The sequence below is a fragment of the Erpetoichthys calabaricus genome, chromosome 1, assembly GCF_900747795.2.
Source record: "Erpetoichthys calabaricus chromosome 1, fErpCal1.3, whole genome shotgun sequence".
Taxonomy (NCBI): Eukaryota; Metazoa; Chordata; class Cladistia; order Polypteriformes; family Polypteridae; genus Erpetoichthys; species Erpetoichthys calabaricus.
This window is the reverse complement of record NC_041394.2, coordinates 162477091-162497534: the sequence shown is the minus strand read 5'-3', so window position 1 is coordinate 162497534 and position 20444 is coordinate 162477091. Positions and strand designations below refer to the sequence as shown.

Below are 20444 nucleotides of genomic sequence, written 5' to 3'. Positions count from 1 at the left end.
ATAACAGGCCATTCAACCAAACAAAGCTCACCAGTCCTATCAACTTAATTCCTCCAAAATAACATCAAGTCCATTTTTGAAAGTCCTTAAAGGCCTTCTGTCTACCACACTACTTGGTAACTTATTCAATGTTTCCATGGTTTTCTGGGTGGAGAAAAACATCCTAATGTTTGGTGAAATTTACCCATAATAAGTTTCCAATTGTGTGCCGGTGTTCTTGATGAACTAATTTTAATGTAACAGTCTAAATCCACTAAACTCATTCCCTTCATAATTTTAAACACTGCAATCATGTCTCCTCTTAATCTTCTTTTGCTTAAACTTTGAATCTTTCCTCATAATTCATCCCATGTTGTCCTGGAATCAGCCTAGTCACTACTCTGGACTTTGTCTAGAACTTACAGTATATGTCCTTTTTGTTGTTGTAAAGCTTCAACACAACCTCCTTGGACTTGTACTCTGTATCATGCTATATGGCCAAGCATTCTTAATGGTTTCTGAACACTGTCTAGCAGTTGATGAGTCCACTACGACTTCTAAATTCTTCTCATAAGGTGTACTTTCATTTTTCATACCTCTCATTATGTATTTAAATGTAACATCCTTACTTCCTATTTACACTCCTTTACATTTACTTACATTAAATTTCATCTGCCAAAAATCTGTCTTAGACAACTGAAAAGCAAAAACACACACCCTATATTGCCGTAGGGGAGACTGACACCAAAGTTCAAACATGTACGTGTATATTTATTATAGGATGAGGGTGCCAGTTTGTAGTCATGACTCTTCAATTTACTGATCAACTAGGAAACTTACTGCAGGGGTGAAAGATTGTTTTAACTTTTCTTGGAATATAGTGTCACCACCAGCTCTACCATGTCTCACATTAGAAATTTGTAAATAAATATATTAATTTATGAAAAATCCTCTTTGCCTTAGGTTACAAGATGACATTTTCATGGTTTTTGTCCTGTTGTCAGTCATTTTGATATTTTTCAGACTTTTCAGAACATTTTGATCTCTAAAGCCAGTTTCCCCATTATAGGCCTGGTCAGGCTGCAGCCTGTAGTTAGTTGTTGGGGTATGCTGCCTGGAGAGAAAGCTCTTCTGGGCTGGCCAGTGAAAGTTACGACCTGCTTTTAAAAGTGTTATAGAAGGTTTCACACCCTTTTGTAATATTTTTGACTCCCTAGCACAACTTTCTTGCATTGTCATTATAATTACATAATTGAATTTAAACCTGGAGTACCTCACACAAAGGGAAAACACTCTACCATGTATCAGTATATTAAAAACAAACTTGCAAATTGTTTTATTTATCCATCCAGTAGTTTAACAGGGGCAGGGTTTTTTATTATTGAGACATATGTCTCACTAAATGTGCTATTTATTTTTTCAGTTGTGTCCTGACAAATACAAATCCAGAAGAGGCAACAGTCATGAGGAGGGAGACGTGAGGAAGTAAGGAAACTCAACAATGTCAGCCTTGAAGTGGTGGAGTAAACGAAAAGGCAGGAGTCACCAGCAGGAAGACGTGAAGCAAGGCGAACAATAACAAGCTTGAAGCGCTGGAGTAAAGAAGAAGGGAGCAGTAAGCATGACGAACAGCTGAGGAAAGTAAGGAAGTGAGTGAGGAGGCACATGAGCGTGAGATGTCGTTAATGTATATAGGCAGGGAGCCAACCATGTAGTAGGTGCACGGACAGCGGCTGTTCAGAAAAAGGAAGGGGGACTGGGCACAGCTCTTGTGCATCTCTGCCGTGAAATAAATCGTCTGTTAACGGAAATAAGGAATGAAACCGCCAAAAGGAGAGGTCAGCTCTGAAAGTTCCTTACGGCATAATGGTGAGAACTGCCAAAAAGAAGATGTTATTTTCGAAAGTTGCAAAATGAAACATACTTAATATTTGTAAGTACAGTGTAAAGGATAAGCATGGGAAATTTGGGCTTCCTATGTATATTGGAAGTCGCAGAAATAGTGAGGAGGGGTTTCCCCTATCTATATATACAGTTTAGGGGGTACACCCGTTTCCCCCCCTTGTGTGTTGCAATAGGACATGAAACATACCTAATTTTTGTAAGTACACTGCAAGGAACGAGCATGCGAAATTTCAGCTTCCCACCTATATGGAAAGTGGGAGAATTAGTGATGAGTCAGTGAGGGCATTGCCTTTTATATATATACTAGCAAAATACCCACGCTTCGCAGCGGAGAAGTAGTGTGTTAAAGAAGGTTATGAAAAAGAAAAGGAAACATTTTTTTTTTTTTTTTTTTTTTATATTTTTATTTTATTAATTTTCATTGTAATCATTCCATACAAACAGATCCATTTATAACCCAACAAATTTGAAAACAAATCAAACCCCACCCATGAGAAGGAGAGCTTAGCTAAAGGAAAATTTCTTTAAGCTTTTTAATAAGGCAACATTAGACAAAAGAAGGGGAGAAGTAAATATCTATATAAATAAGAGATGGAGAAGGGAGTTAAATACAATAATAGTTAATTCTCTTATTCTAAAATAATATTGATTAAATTAAAAAGGAAACATTTTAAAAATAGCGTAACATGATTGTCAATGTAATTGTGTTGTCATTGTTATGAGTGTTGCTGTCTTTTATATATATATATATATATATATAATAATATACACACACACACACACACATAAACATATATATACATATACATATATCCATATATATACATATCTACATATATATATACATATACACATCCACATGTGTATAGGGTAGCCTCCCTTCGCCTTCGGGTGGGGGGACGGGTCCTAACTGTTGTTTGTGCGTATGCACCGAACAGCAGTTCGGAGTACCCACCCTTTTTGGAGTCCCTGGAGGGGGTGCTAGAGGGCATACCTTCTGGGGACTCCCTCGTTCTGCTGGGAGACTTCAATGCTCACATGGGCAATGACAGTGAGACCTGGAAGGGCGTGATTGGGAGGAATGGCCCCCCCCGATCTGAACCCAAGCGGTGTTTTGTTATTGGACTTCTGTGCTCGTCACGGATTGTCCATAACGAACACCATGTTCAAGCATAGGGGTGTTCATATGTGCACTTGGCACCAGGACACCCTAGGCCTCAGTTCAATGATCGACTTTGTGGTCGTGTCGTCGGACTTGCGGCCACATGTCTTGGACACTCGGGTGAAGAGAGGGGCGGAGCTGTCAACTGATCACCACCTGGTGGTGAGTTGGCTTCGATAGTGGGGGAGGATGCCAGTCAGGCGTGGTAGGCCCAAACGTGTTGTGAGGGTCTGCTGGGAACGTCTGGCAGAGCCCCCTGTCAGAAGTAGCTTCAACTCCCACCTCCGGCAGAACTTCAACCACATCCCGAGGGAGGTGGGGGACATTGAGTCCGAATGGGCCATGTTCCGTGCCTCTATTTTTGTGGCAGCTGACCGGAGCTGTGGCCATAAGGTGGTCGGTGCCTGTCGTGGCGGCAATCCCCGAACCCGTTGGTGGACACCGGCGGTGAAGGATGCCGTCAAGTTGAAGAAGGAGTCCTACCGGTCCCTTTTGTCCTGTGGGACCCTGGAGGCAGCTGATAGGTACCGGCAGGCCAAGCGGAATGCGGCTTTGGTGGTTGCTGAGGCAAAAACTCGGGCGTGGGAGGAGTTTGGGGAGGCCATGGAGAACCACTTTCGAACGGCTTCGAGGAGATTCTGGTCCACCATCCGGCGTCTCAGGAAGGGGAAGCAGTGCAGTGTCAACACTGTATATGGTGGGGATGGTGCGCTGCTGACCTCGACTCGGGACGTTGTGGGTCGGTGGGGGGAGTACTGGAGGGTCCGTCGGATAGTCTAGCCTCGGATTCAGGAGGAACAGTGTGGTTTTCGTCCTGGTCGCGGAACAGTGGACCAGCTCTATACCCTTAGCAGGGTCCTGGAGGGTGCATGGGAGTTTGCCCAACCAGTCTACATGTGTTTTGTGGACTTGGAAAAGGCATTCGACCGTGTCCCTCGGGGAATCCTGTGGGGGGTACTCCGAGAGTATGGGGTACCGGCCCCCTTGATAAGGGCTGTTCGGTCCCTGTACGATCGTTGCCAGAGCCTGGTCCGCATTGCCGGCAGTAAGTCAAACCTGTTTCCAGTGAGAGTTGGACTCCGCCAGGGCTGCCCTTTGTCACCGATTCTGTTCATAACTTTTATGGACAGAATTTCTAGGCGCAGCCAGGGCGTTGAGGGGGTCCGGTTTGGTGGGCTCAGGATTGGGTCACTGCTTTTTGCAGATGATGTTGTCCTGTTTGCTTCATCAGGCCGTGATCTTCAGCTCTCTCTGGATCGGTTCGCAGCCGAGTGTGAAGCGGCTGGGATGAGAATCAGCACCTCCAAATCCGAGACCATGGTCCTCAGCCAGAAAAGGGTGGAGTGCCCTCTCAGGGTTGGTAGCGAGATCCTGCCCCAAGTGGAGGAGTTCAAGTATCTCGGGGTCTTGTTCACAAGTGAGGGAAGAATGGAGCGTGAGATCGACAGGCGGATCGGTGCGGCATCCGCAGTAATGCGGGCGTTGCATCGGTCTGTCGTAGTGAAAAAGGAGCTGAGCCGCAAGGCAAAGCTCTCAATTTACCAGTCGATCTATGTTCCTACCCTCACCTATGGTCATGAGCTATGGGTAGTGACCGAAAGAACGAGATCGCGAATACAAGCGGCTGAAATGAGTTTCCTCCGCAGGGTGTCTGGGCTTTCCCTTAAAGATAGGGTGAGAAGCTCAGTCATCCGGGAGGGGCTCAGAGTAGAGCCGCTGCTCCTCCGCATCGAGAGGAGTCAGATGAGGTGGCTCGGGCATCTGATCAGGATGCCTCCTGGACGCCTCCCTGGTGAGGTGTTCCGGGCACGTCTAACCGGGAGGAGGTCCCGGGGAAGACCCAGGACACGTTGGAGGGAATATGTCTCTCGACTGGCCTGGGAACGCCTTGGGATTCTCCCAGAAGAGCTAGAAGAAGTGGCCAGGGAGAGGGAAGTCTGGGCATCTCTGCTCAAGCTGCTGCCCCCGCGACCCGACCTCGGATAAGCGGGAGACAATGGATGGATGGATGGACATCCACATATATATACATATATATACAGTAATCCCTCCTCCATCGCGGGGGTTGCGTTCCAGAGCCACCCGCGAAATAAGAAAATCCGCGAAGTAGAAACCATATGTTTATATGGTTATTTTTATATTGTCATGCTTGGGTCACAGATTTGCGCAGAAACACAGGAGGTTGTAGAGAGACAGGAACGTCATTCAAACACTGCAAACAAACATTTGTCTCTTTTTCAAAAGTTTAAACTGTGCTCCATGACAAGACAGAGATGACAGTTCTGTCTCACAATTAAAAGAATGCAAACATATTTTCCTCTTCAAAGGAGTGCGCGTCAGGAGCAGAGTCTGTCAGAAAGACAGAGGAAAGCAAACAAATCAATAGGGCTGTTTGCTTTTAAGTATGCGAAGCACCGCGGCACAAAGCTGTTGAAGGCGGCAGCTCACACCCCCTCCGTCAGGAGCAGGGAGAGAGAGAGAGAGAGAGACAGAGTTTGTTTTTCAAGCACAAATCAATACGTGCCCTTCGAGCTTGTAAGTATGCGAAGCACCGTGCATGTCGTTTCAGGAAGCAGCTGCACAAAAGATAGCAACGTGAAGATAATCTTTCAGCATTTTTAGACGAGCGTCCTTATCGTCTAGGTGTGCGAACAGCCCCCCTGCTCAATCCCCCTATGTCAGGATCAGAGAAAGTCAGCGCAAGAGAGACAGAAAAGTAAGCCGGGTAGCTTCTCAGCCATCTGCCAATAGCGTCCCTTGTATGAAATCAACTGGGCAAACCAACTGAGGAATCATGTACCAGAAATTAAAGGACCCATTGTCCGCAGAAATCCGCAAACCAGCAAAAAATCCGCGATATATATTTAAATATGCTTACATATAAAATCCGCGATGGAGTGAAGCCGCGAAAGGCGAAGCGCGATATAGCGAGGGATTACTGTATATACACATATCAACATATATATATATACACACATACATACACACACATATACATATATACATATACACATACATACATACACATACATATATATCCACACATACATACATACATACATACACACGCACATATATATATATATATATATATATATATATATATACACACAGACACATATATATACATATATATTTACATATCTACATATATACACATATCTACATATATATACACATCTACATATATATACACACACATATACATATCTACATATATATATATATATATATATATATATATATGTAATTGTGTTGTCATTGTTATGAGTGTTGCTGTCATATATATATATTATACACACACACACACACATAAACATATATATTTACATATATATATATACATATATATACATATCTACATATACACATATCTACATATATATATATACATATACACATCCACATATATATACATATATATATATATATATACACATATCAACATATATACACATACATATACACACATACATACATACACATATATATATATATATTTACATATCTACATACTGTGTATATATATACATATCTACATATATCTAGACATACATATATACATACATACATTGACATATATATATATCAAAATACCCGCGCTTCGCAGCGGCGAAGTACTGCTTTAAAATTTTTATTAAGAAGAAAAGTAAACCTTTTTAAACTGAGGGAAAATGAATCAATAATTATTTGTTAAGGATCTCTCTGTATACCACGTTGTCAGTTCGCACCTCCGGTTGTAATATGACCAAGCTGTGTGCTGAGCTTACTCTTGAGCATGCAACGTACAGTTGGCCATGTGAAAAGCAGTCCTGCCTCAAATCAATGCCAACCTTTTGTAGGGTTTGTCCCTGAGACTTATTAATTGTCATTGCGAAGCAGAGCCTTAGTGGAAATTGGAGGCGTTTGAATTGAAATGGGAGATCAGAGGGTATAACGGGGATGCGAGGAATAAAAACTCTCTCCCCTGAGCCACCGCCAGTAAAAATAGTTGCCTCAATGAGGTTCTTTTGCAGACACGTGACCTGAAGTCTCGTGCTGTCACAAAGTTTCAGTGGCTGTACGCAAATCCACAATCGGTTTCATATTGTTTTCGTACCTTATCAATTGTGTAATGTGTTTTTTGAACAGGTTTGATTCATCGAAGTGATCATTCCTGCTGCGTTCAATCACTTCACGTGAGCCGCTCTCTTGTGTGATGTTGCGATGTCCACGGGTTTATTTAATGTTAGCTAAGACCCGGCAGTTAAAAGTTTCTCGCTACAGCAATTTTAACTCTGTTACAAAGTGATCCAAACTGTCGTTTATACCTCGTGTCTTCTCATTAAACTTGTATCTCGCGAATATGGCATTGCAAACGGCAGCGGGTCAGTTCACGTGCTTACGTGGGAGGCGTGATGACGCGATATATTTTGATATATATCAAAATACCCGCGCTTCGCAGTGGCGAAGTACTGCTTTAAAATTTTTATTAAGAAGAAAAGTAAACCTTTTTAAACTGAGGGAAATAGAATCAATAATTATTTGTTAAGGATCTCTTTGTATATCACGTTGTCAGTTCGCCCCTCTGGTTGTAATATGACCAAGCTGTGTGCTGAGCTTACTGTTGAGCATGAAATCTAACGTGGTTTGTGCCCTTCAGAATGAAAACAGTTTGCATTTACCTTTTTAATAAAAGGCGAGCTTTTAAGCCTGAGAAATCACCCCGTAAATGCACACGTTTAATTGCACATGTGTTAATATGTATGCTTACACAGTATTAAAAGACACTCAACAATTAACGTCATTTACCTTCGTTCCAGCATTTGGCTCGAGCTGTAAATCTCTTCGTTGTTCACGTGATTACGTAGGAGGTGTGATGACGCGATACGTGACTCCGCCTCCTCCATTAGAGTATATGGACAAAAAGCAGGTTCCAGTTATGACCATTACGCGTAGAATTTCGAAATGAAACCTGCCTAACTTTTGTAAGTAAGCTGTAAGGAATGAGCCTGCCAAATTTCAGCCTTCTACCTACACGGGAAGTTGGAGAATTAGTGATGAGTGAGTGAGTGAGTGAGTCAGTCAGTGAGGGCTTTGCCTTTTATTAGTATAGAAATATATAAATAATATATATATATATTTATATATATATATATATATATATATATTGTGAAATAAGGACACAAATAATAGATTAAGGGTTGGGGTTTTTACGCCCCGTATACTGTAAATCAAAATCACTGGTCAAAAAATAGTTTAGCAACTCAAAATACGACAAATACAGTAGGGAAGGACAGACATTTTATAGCGGTGGACAGGAAATAACGAGTGAGGGATGCTGGGAAGTGGTGTGTTGGATTCTGGGAGTCTGACGTCACCATTGTTTACATCTGCACCTGGAAGTGTGCATTTTCTTGATACGTCCGGGCGCTCTTTACGGCTCTACCGCCTCGGTCTTTCTGAGGAAGTAAAGAAAGAAAGGTTAGTACACTGCCACAGCTCCCTCGCGGGACGTATTACGCCACAAACCGGGTTGCTCAGCTGATCTCTAATCGCTTGTACGTGACAGGACCCCCCTGTTAGCCCAGACCCACCGGGTCGGGCGACCCGAACCAAGAGGTCGTGAATGTGGGAGAGAGCATCAGCGTTGGCCTGCATGGAGCCCTGACGATAAACGACACTGAACTTAAACGGCTGCAGGTCCAAAAACCACCTGGTGACACGAGGATCAGCATGGCACCTAAACCTGTGTCCGAAGCATCGGTCTGGAGAAGAAATGGTAAAGAAAAGTTAGGAGTGCGCAATATTGGTGCCGAGGTAAGGGCCCGTTTCAAGTCACAAAAAGCACGGTCCGCTTCCTTGGTCCACACCACAGTAAAAGGAGCCCACTTCTTTGTAAGATCCGTCAAGGGTGCTGCTCTCTCAGAGAAGCGGGGCACAAACCGGCGGTAGTACCCTGCCAATCCTAAGAAGGCTTGCACCTGTTTCTTGACCATCGGACGGGGCCATTCCAAGATGTCTTTAATTTTAGTGCACTGTGGTTTGACTAATCCTCCTCCCACTAGGTAGCCTAAATAGCAGGTTTCGTTCATCCCAAAGTAACACTTTCGAGGATTGATACGAAGTCCAGCCTTCGCTTGCGTCAGGAGAACCGTATAAACCTGCACTATATGTTCCTCCCAGGTGCCGGAATAGATAACCACGTCATCCAGGTAGACGGCACAATAGGATTGGTGGGGCCGTAGCACTCGATCAACCAGACGCTGAAATGTCGCTGGTGCCCCGTGCAGCCCAGATAGGAGTACCTTATAGTACCAGTGGCCGCTAGGGATACTGAATGCCATCTTTTCTTTCGTGGAATATGTTAAGGGAATTTGCCAATACCCCACGTCATGTCAAGCGTAGTCAGATAGCGGGCCATCCCCAGTCTCTCTAGGAGCTCATCCACCCGGGGCATGGGATAGGCATCAAACTTCGAGACCTGATTGAGGCATCTGAAGTCGTTGCAAAACCTCCACGACCCGTCTGGCTTGGATACGAGGATGATAGGACTAGACCAAGGGCTATGGCTCTCCTCGATGATGTCCATGTCCAACATCCGTTGAACCTCTAGCTCCACTTCAGCACGTTTCGCCTCAGGGAGGCGGTAGAGCCGTTCCCGGACAACCACCCCCGGGGCTGTCACAATGTCATGCTTAATCAACGAGGTCCAGCCAGGTGCCTCGCTGACCACCTCCGGGACAGACAAGATGACTCTTTCGAGCTCCTGTCGTTGTTGGGGCATCAAATTGGAGCCGAAGTTAAGGGGTGTATTTTCTGAGAAAAGGGAGAGAGTAGGGCTGGGAGGAGGGTCAGGTTCCTGTTCTCTCCACGGCTTCAGAAGGTTAATGTGATAAACCCTCTCACTCGGTCGACGATTCGGCTGGCTCACCAGATAGTCGACGAGTCCTTTTCTCTCCTTAACTTCGTATTGGCCCTGCCAATGAGCCAACAATTTAGAGTGTGAGATGGGCACAAGCACCATTATGCGATCCCTTGGTCGGAATTCGCGCAAAGATATATTTTGGTTATAATTCCGGACCTGCGCTGCTTGAGCTTTGGACATGTGATCTTTTAGTAATGGTCTAATTTTCTCCAATCTATCGTGTAATTGCGCGATATATTCCAATACATTGGTGGAGGGATGGGCCTCCCCTTCCCATCCCTCTTTTAGTATATCCAATAGTCCCCGTGGTTGATGTCAACAATTCAAATGGGGAAAACCCTGTGGAGGCCTGTGGTACTTCCCTGTACGCGAAAAGTACTAGTGGTAAAAGCTGGTCCCAGTTTCTACCATCCTCTCTGACTACTTTGCGGAGCGTCTGCTTCAATGTTTGGTTGAAGCGCTCAACTAGTCCATCCGTCTGGGGATGATAAACGGATGTCTTAAGATGCTTAACCCGGAGTAGTTTGGCAACTTCCCTGAACGTTTCTGAGGTAAAGGGGGTACCCTGATCCGTGAGGATTTCTCTGGGTATGCCCACCCGGGAAAATAATCCTACTAATTCCCATGCGATGTTCTTTGTATTAGCAGCTCACAAGGGAACTGCCTCGGGGTATCGAGTTGCATAGTCCACCATTACTAAAATATATTTATAACCACGCACCGAGGGTTCCAGGGGTCCCACCAGATCGACACCGTTCCGTTCAAAGGGTATATCAATAAGGGGAATCGGGATCAGAGGAGCGCGGTCCCTCCGAGGAATCTGTTGTAATTGACAAACCGGGCAGGATTGACAAAATGTTGGACCTCCTCATTGATCCCGGGCCAGTAAAACCGGAGTTTCACCCTCTCCAGTGTTTTTTCGGCCCTGAGATGGGCACCTAGGAGGTGGGCGTGAGCTAGTTCGCAGACTTCCCACTGGTAAGTCCGCGGTACTAGCAACAACTTCCGTACCTCACCCTCATGCTCAGCTACTCAATACAACAAATCATTCTCCAATACAAAGTAGGGCCCTTGTGGTGTGGAAGCCATAGACGATAGGTCGTCAACGGACACTATAGCATTTCTGGCGAACTTTAAGGAATCATCGTTCCATTGTTCCCTTTCGAATGACACGGGAGTAGAGCGATATTGTACATCTAACCCGCTGAGTGTATCCACTATTGGGTCCATGGGAGCACTCGACTGCTCCGGAACTCCACCCGGGGTCACTTCCGGGCTGAGGTCCGGCGCCGAAGAGTGCTCCCCCGAGCTCCCTACGTCATCAAAATTCGCCAAAGTGCACGGCGTGAGAGCAGTTGGGAGGGCTTCCTGACCATCCATAACTAGACCCAGTTCGGTTTTTGGAGTGGTGACAGTCCTACCGCTTTTATTGTTAGACCAGTCCCGTCCCAATATTACTGAGAAGGGAGGCTCCGGCATCACGGCCACCATCATTCGTTTCAGAGTCCGTTCCCAGGAGATGAAGCACATTGCGGACCTGTAGGACCTGGTCTTTCCATGCACACACTTGACCCCCAAATGTTGGGCGAGCCACTGTCGCGGTAAAACATAACGGCGAGCAACAATGGTAATGTTACTCCCGGAGTCAAACATCGCTACCACCGAGTGCCCATTCAATAACACCACTCCTGTATTAGTAACCGCGAGGGGATTAGACAGTGCACAGTACCTTTCCTCTCCTGCTGGCCGGAGGTCACTCCGTATCTTTGATAGATTTCGGCCTTCAGGAGGTCGTATTGGGCGGCTTCCTCCTCGGGCAGGTCATGATAAGCCCGCTGCGCGGGTCCCTTCAGATACGGCGCCAAGAGGGAAGCCCACTCATCCCGTGGCCACTGGTTATGGGCAGCGGTACACTCAAATATGCTCAAGAACGACTCTATGTCAGGATCAGGAAATGTCCCGGCCTGTGGCGTTTTCCGACAAATTGCGTACTTTTCCCTAGAGGCCTAGACCCCATTCAGCCTTTCTGATTCCAAATCATACTTTCTACCCATCATGACGTCAGACGGTTAGTCGACCTTCTTCTGAGTCTGACGCCTGCTGGTGGCCATTGTTTGCAGTATGGAAACGCACGGAAGGCGAGAAGGTGGAAGTGGACGCATCGTCGGATGGTATTAGCCGTGCCTTGTGATAAAACACTTTTTGGCTATGCTATGCTCTGAGCCAGGAGTTATCTTATTATTCCTGCCTGCTCTGAGCCTGATATAAGAGCTGATGCCTGATTCAGTCATTCACTCGTCAATACGGCGTTTGAGGTGAGCCGTATTCACTGAAGTTAAAGCTTAAACTTAAAAGAGTTAAACTTGCCAATTTATTTTGTACGACAAAATTGAAAGTGCTGACAGTTTATTTTTTTAACTTTAATTTTAGCTCTTTATTCTTTAAGTAAGTATTGCTGTACACACTTTACTGTATAGTCTTAAGTCTGCAGACTGTACTCTGTAAATTTTGTCGTAGTTGTGAATCTGATAATATTAATTTGTATATTAATAATGAATGAATAGATGTTCAAAAGTACATTGGTTTTGTGAATGACATATTTCCTGACAAGATAAATGACAAGGAACTGTTTGATGAGATATCCAATATCCAAAGATATGTCACTGCAGAAAAACTTAATGAATGGGGTACAGCAGAATTACCAATAGAGAAACGATGGATGGAAATCTTTCAGCACTTTGTCAACCGTTATGTTCCATGTAATAATATGAAACTCATTGCAGAATTTGCATTATGTCTTCCAGGGACAAATGTTCCCACTGAAAGAGTCTTTTCTCTGATTAACAACATGTGGACACCAGAAAAATCGCAACTTAAAGTCGACACATTGAAACATATGCTGGTTGTGAAATGCAATTTCAGTTATTCATGTGACAAGTTTTATGACGTTATTACAAAATCCTGATGTCCTGAGAGCTATCCACTCATCTCAGAAATATTAGTGTTTCATGATTATGAAAGTTACTTATTGAAAAGCTGTTTTTCCTTTATAAACATTGAAAAAGTGTCATGTTCAATTTCAGAAAGTATTAATTAATTATTCACAAAACATTTCTGGCACTCCTCTACTTTCACTGCGATTCCTGATTAACAACGTAAGGTTTCGGTACGTCCATAACATACAGTATACTATATAATGTACACTAATGAGTTTGTTATTTGCTCTTCAGGAATGCGTGTCTTTCAGTCAATTTTCACGAACTGTTTTTGGCAAGATCTAGCCTGTAATTTCACGAAAAATAGCATACAGTGGTATAGAACCCTACTTTGAAAATGGGTATATGTTTGTGGTTTAATAATATGATTGTTTCAAATGGAAGAAACTCGTACAGAATAAGATCCAGGAAACACGAAAATAGGCATTTCCATTATTAAAGTCTATCTGGCTTCTGGAGGTCTCTGCCCCCCAGACCCCCCACCTGGTGTCCCAGGTTGCCCCCAGAAAAATCTGGTCACTGTATGTAAAGTTGATTGTGATTGCGCGTTGTTTAGGGTGGTGGTACACAACTATTTTTCGGACTGGTTGTTGCGACCTCACAACATCCTGCACTTACCAGTCACTCGGCCTCGCTCTAGGCACGTGTATTTAGTTATGCTTAACAAGGAGCTGGAGTTGCCACGTCCGCTTTGGTTATATTTACAAAATGCCTAAATGTCGGTCATCCAGCGATTTGCAAATGATGAGGGCGGTGTTCATGTGTCGAAGCTTCGTCATTCAGTACGAAGTAAATAGACTAAAGCGCTGAGCAAGCGAAGCCTCATTTGATGTTGCCTGAACAACCTGGTACCGTTTAACCAGGAAGAAACAAGATGCCGGTTAGAGGAGGAATGAAGTGTATCAAGTATTTGCTGTTCGTGTTTAATTTTATTTTTTGGGTAAGTATGGCCGTTTTTTTCTTTTTAATTTCTAAAACAAAAAAACGAAGCATTTGCAGAATATCTACTTCTTATTCCCGTTTTAAATTTCGTTATCTCTGTGACATTGTGCACTAGGGCATCTGTGCGTATTTATTTTCAGAAGCAAAAGAGAAACAATAATCTGGCCCCGAAAAGGATAAGGTAGACGTACTATTTCGAAATAGACTAGGAAGTGAAGAATGTTGCTTGTTACAGCTTGCTCGAATTTTTTTTGTCTATGGTTTTATGCGACGCTTAAGCTTGTATATAGAAAGATGTTGAGATGTGCTTGCAATGCAAGCTAAACGCTTCAGAGATTTCGAAGCTAACATAATATAGCAGCGGATTACCTTTAAAATATAATTGAACCTTTTAGACTTTTTGAGACTGACTTTTGAAACCTTGATTAAATTATTACACCTCTGTTAATCTTTGACTAAATCATTTTACATGATCACCGAAGTTTTATTGATCAACCCCAGGTATTCGTGTAGTTGGACATAGTTTCCTTTGATGTAAAGAATTTTTTCTATAGTCTCGATTAGCATTTCACGAACTGATACTGCTGTGTGGAGTTGTACGGTTGATGATGTTATTTCTAGGCATAGAGCTACTTTTTATAACACGGCTTTCAGTTCTATTCAGTTTAGGTTTCTGCATTCGCAAAACAGTATTGGTTGATGAAGGTCTGATAATGGATGTTCACACACATACAGATCTCGGAAGAAAACGCTCTGCAACACAGACGCATAGTTTGATTCAGATTACTTTAGTTTTTATTTTTGGACTAATTTCGTGGTTGAAGGCTGCGTATTTCAAAATTGCATACATTGTTTAGTAATTAAGATGACTGTTTTATGGTAATATTTAGATTAATTAAATCGAAGTGACTTCATTATTGCTAGTTCTGGTCGGTTCACCGGTTAATTGTCCATTTTATTTTGGTTCAGTGCGAGTGTGGGCGTGAAATTCCAATTGTCAGGGCTCACGGTAAACAAAATGGCATTTTTATGTAGGTATTTTGAAACCATACACCATTGTTTTTTGGTGTAATTTGCAGTAATAATGATGTTTAAAACATTACAGAACTTAGAAATGCAAATGAGACTAATTAAAGACATTTTTGTAAAGTGCTGGTAAATCCAAAATCTGGAGGTACTGTGGCAGGCGTTATTGGAACAAAATGATTTCAGATGCTGACAGCTGTATAATACAAGGATTCTTTTGTAGTCTTTGCAGTAGTACACCTTGTAGTCTAAGTGTCATCATAAGAGCCAGCCATGTGGCGTTTTTACTTTAACAAATTGCACTTCAGTTTTCTTTCTATTTATCAGTTCTTCAAAAGTAATTTTATTAAAAGTGTGTGCCTACTACTAATACTGCTTGAAGCAGGTAAACTTGCTGTTTATTCTTGATGAGACAAGCTTCTGATTGGTACTTGTTTAACTGCAAGGTCTTTGTAAATGTTACACGTGACTGTTACTAACTCAGACATCTGGGATTACCTCTATTTTCAGCCCCTGAGAAAAAGATTCTTAATTCAATGAACCAATTAAAAGATTAGTGGTTCTGAAACAGCAAAGAAAAAATTATTTCCCTTTATCTAAACATTGTTACACAAAGTCATTATGAAATATTTGGCTTTAGAGTGCAATGTCCTAACAGCTCAGAAAAGATGAACTAGACTAGATAACTGATAGGACTACATGTATGAAGACTGATTAAATAAAAATACTTAAATACATTTTTTTAATACACTGGTAATTAAAGTTCTTCAAAGAACAAAACTCAGTATCAAAATGCAATTCAATCAAAAGCAAGACATCAGCATCTAATGTTGTGATTTTTGTAAATGAGTATTTTAAAAATGAGTGATAACTGGTAAAGGTGATGCTAGCAATTACTCACATAATTTCCTGAACACGGATACAGGTTGTAAATTGAGGTTGGTTAAGAGGAAATTCTAAACTAATGTTAGTAAATATTTCTTCAAGCAATATAAATGAGCTAATGTTTAGTTAACTGTTTTTGTAAAACCCAGAAATAGTAGATATATGAAAACAGACAAAACAAACGAAGTAGTGTAAACACTAAAAACTTTGATGTGCAATAGAATTTGTTTCTCTTGCCTAAAGCCTTGCTCTGATGTCCTATCAATCTTTGCTAAAACATATTCCCCAACACTAACCACTAACAGTCTCCTTTGTCTAAATTTGTTAACCAGTTCTTTTCCTAACTTTAAGTCCTTTTTTTTCCCTTTTCTTCAACCTTAGTACCCTGTCCTCTGCCTTTAAACATATTGTGTTTACAAACCCATGTTCTGTAGCCTAACCAATATCCTCTTCTCCAACTTTATTCTGTAATAATTTTTTTTTGTGGTTTTACATTCATATGATCCCTAATTTTAACCTAAAACGGTTTTCTCGGCTTTTTGTATCCTTACTTTCTTCAATCCAAATTTAAGTCCATTTTTTTCTGTTTTTACTCCTTCCATAAAATAATTCAGTGTTCTATAAACTCCAATATTTTTACTAAACATTGATTTTCCTCTTTTCCTTGTTTATACTTGAACCTTTAATTTTATTGATGCTTTGTGGTGCTTGGACCAGACACCCATAACACAAATGCTCAGAATGAATGAATCTGTTTGGAATCTGCATGTATGATGTTCACATCTGTTCAGCAGTAAAAAAAATAATAATTGTGGGCAACCTAGGTGACACCATGTTAGCGCTCAGTTTCAAAGTTTGGAATTTCAGGTTGGGATACTCAAACTGTATATGTACAGGGTGGTCCAGATCTAATTATGCAACTGTTCGACTGACAACCGTCTCCCCGCCATTTTGGAATGCAGGGCAGGTGCTGCCATCTATTGGCATCAAAAAGAATTTTAAGTGAAATCTCTATGTGCAGGGCAAGTGCTGTGAATTCTCTATGTCATAAACTTAAGTTATAGCATAATGAAAATTGCATGATTAAATCTGGACCACCCTACATAAATTAGGCTAATTTCTCATCACTGATTATGATTTTCAGGGGATCTCAAATGCTACTACATGTATTGAATTGTATTTCATGCAACTCTTTCAACTAAATGTAATGATTAATTTATGATTCATTAATGTCTATACTCGATATTTATCAAACAGCAATGTTATGTAATGTAAATGTCAAGACCTAACATAATTCTTAGCAATCTCTTGGGTCTGTATATTTGTGTGGAAACAGCCTGAAGATGACCACACTTTATGAACCACTGCCCTTGTTGTTGTGCCATTCAGATGGCACAGAGGTAGTGGTGTATGATATTCTGTAACTATTATAACACTAAAGTTTGCTTTTCTGTTGCTCATTGTCAGGAAATTGGATGATTTGTGAAATATGGCACTGCATTTTGTCCAAGTTTAAAATACCTCCAGGCCAGGCAGGTACTGTCTGCTTTGCAAATTTTGCATTTTGTTTTACTGTGTCTGGGGAAACTACTTTCACTGTGATATGTGTGATTGAGCAAACTTCAGTTAATTTCTAAGAAAGCTATATCAGCAAATTTGCAGGTTCTGTGTGTTAAAGTGCATTCTGAATCTGCATATCTGCATTTATAGTATAAGTTATATTTGACTGTGTATCATTCAAACTGATTGACACCGCTGCAGTTTCCTTAATTGATTTAGTAGGTCTCTATTTTAGTGTCTACAAGTATCAACCTTTATTTCAAAAGACTTGAGTGTTGATTTGGCTCTTGCCATCATATCTGTTACATTCACGCACAACTGAAGACTGCATTCTATAGCTAATGTAATATAAAAAACAATGCAAAGATAAGCAGTTTTATCTAATGTTATCAATTGTTACAGTATTTCCAAACATGGCATCAAGTACATATTTTTAAATATCAAATACTGTATAACTACATTAAAATCCCAATGCTTTACATTTCTAGGGTGATTTCCAGTTAAACTAAGAAATAACTAATTGTGTAGTCATGGTTTTGTAACTCCCCTTTCATTTTCATAATTTATTAATCCTAAGTAACTGAATAAGGAAAGTGTATAAGGAGATTGCTATTTAGCCATTACTTTTAATATTAATAAAATCATGTATTGTGTGTTTTTTATATTCTTCTTAAAGCATTGTTATTGAAGTTGAGCAACTAAGCATTTAACTACTTATTCTGCTGCATGTATAATTTTGTATGTGACAATTTGGTTTGATTAAAATCTAAAGAGTACGCTGCAATCAGTGTTCTGTCCTCTTAATACTCTTGATTGCTGTGGCCAAGGTCAAGGACTTGCCTTGCAACATGGAGATAAACAGGATTAAGACTTGATGCCAACTTAAATGAGAGTGTAGTGGATACTAGTGACGAGGCACAAAGCAAGATGTTATGAAAAGAGTGTTTGATTTATCAAAATGTGCATCAGCAGGTGAATGAAGTAAAAATCTTCACATCCACTCGGGGGCCAATTTGGAATGGCCAATTACCCTAACATTTACTTTTAGGAGATAGAAAAATTACATTTACATTAAGAGGAAGCAATTAAAAATTTAATAGGATAGCCCTTAATATTCTGGGGCATTAATTTTTTATAGCACTCATAGAATTGGCACAATAGCCACAAATCATTTTAACCACACAATACTTTTTTGACAAATTACTTTAAATTGAATGTAGAATTAAAAAGCAGAAACTGACATTTGAATGTAAAAACTGAAATTTTACCTGACACAAACCAGCCTTCTGTAGTTCTACGTGCTGTGGAATAGTGTGGCATTTTACAGATCCCTTTTTTGCACACAACTTGTGCTGGTTGTCCATTCTGCCTATGTCTCTTTGTATTTTTAAATAATGAGATGGATAGAGAGAGAGAGAGGTTGGAGCATGTGCTGGTGGAGTGTTGCCACACCCATCACACAATGAACCACCTGGACTGGGACCTGAGTGCAGTGACTGGAGTGCCAATCCTGCCACCAACCCCCAAGTTTTCCCTGTGAATTGGAGGACTCCTAGGGCTGGATGCAGATTAATGTTTTACCCAGGATGAAGCAATTGCAGGTTAAGGGCCTTGCTGGAGGACCTAGCAATGTAGAGTCACTTCTGGCATTTACAGGATTCAAACCAGCAACCTTCTGATTGCCAGCACAGATCCCTAGCCTCAGAGCCACCACTCCACTCCAAGCTGTTTTGTAAAATGGACAGGACCTCTGTATTTTAAAGACCCTACCCCACTGCTCTGCTTTTGGATCAACTGTTGTACTAAGAACATTTTTAAGCATTTCTCAAGCACCTTAATGCAGGGGTAGGCAATCTCGGTCCTGGAGTGCCACAGTATGTGCAGGTTTTTGTTCCAACCCAGTTCCTTAACGAGAACTCAATTATTGCTGATGAAGCACATATTGCTTAAGTGACATTTTAATGCTTCATTTTAGTGGTCTCGCTTGTTAAGGTTCTCCAACCTTAATTGCTTATTTCAATCTTAAACTGCTGCATTCAGTGTTTTAATTGCTCCTTATTAGCAATAAGATGTAAAAGACAAAGCAGCCAGCAGTTCTCCAGCTAGCTTTTCTCCAATTACATCTGTGTGTGTTCATCATGCACGGTTTGATTTAATAAAACACTTAATAGAAAAATGTGACAGACTGAAAATGATCTGTTTTAGGCTTCAAATCATTTGGATGATATCCTTGGAAAGGAAAAAAATCTACGATATAAAAGCCTTACATTGCACAGACTAACAAGCCATAAAATTAAATAAGGTCTGAGATTGGCAATGATTGGTTTCTAATTAAGCAATTGGGTTGGAATGAAAACCTATAGCCACTGCGGCTCACCAGGACTGACATTGCCTACCTCTGTTTTACATCTTATTGCTAATAAGGAGCAATTAAAACACTGAATGCAGCAGTTTAAGATTGAAATAAGCAATTAAGATTGGAGAACCTTAACAAGCGAGACCACTAAAATGAAGCATTAAAATGTCACTTAAGCAATATGTGCTTCATCAGCAATAATTGAGTTCTCGTTAAGGAACTGGGTTGGAACAAAAACCTGCACATACTGTGGCACTCCAGGACCGAGATTGCCTACCCCTGCCTTAATGTATTGTTCTTCTCCTGGTCCATGTCTGATTCAAGATCTCTACTGCTGTTTTTATGGTAAAATTTGCTAAACTTTCACTACAGCCAGCAAAAAACCTGTTTTCCTTTATCATAAAGAAAATGGAAAGATAACTGTCATATTTGATATTAACTTTGTTGTTGTTATAATAGATTTAAAATCACCATTTTTAAAGAACCTTTTCAATGACAGGAAAAAATTTTGGCTACTTCAACCAACATGCAGTTTTACATGCAATCTCCATCTTAGTTGCTGACTTGCCCCATATTGGCTAAAACAGAAAGATGTAGTTAAAAATTAATTTGTGGCACCTGTATTACTTTTTAATATTGGTGATGGAAGGGAGAAGGGGGGAAAGAGAAACTTCAGTTGATATTGTAAATTTATGCATTTTATGTATTTGAGCAATCACAGGTGAT

The 20444-nt window shown here is 41.3% G+C and overlaps 1 protein-coding gene across 1 annotated transcript in view; it reads left to right on the top strand.

Annotated features, from left to right (window-relative positions):
• Nucleotides 1–13695: 13695 nt before the first annotated feature.
• LOC114656516 (CD9 antigen-like) overlaps nt 13696–20444 on the top strand; it is a 240130-nt gene continuing 233381 nt past the window's right edge. The window contains exon 1 of the mRNA XM_028808172.2: nt 13696–13889. Within this exon, the coding sequence (XP_028664005.1) occupies nt 13824–13889 (66 nt within the window). The 5' untranslated portion in view covers nt 13696–13823. The remainder of the gene's footprint in view (nt 13890–20444) is intronic.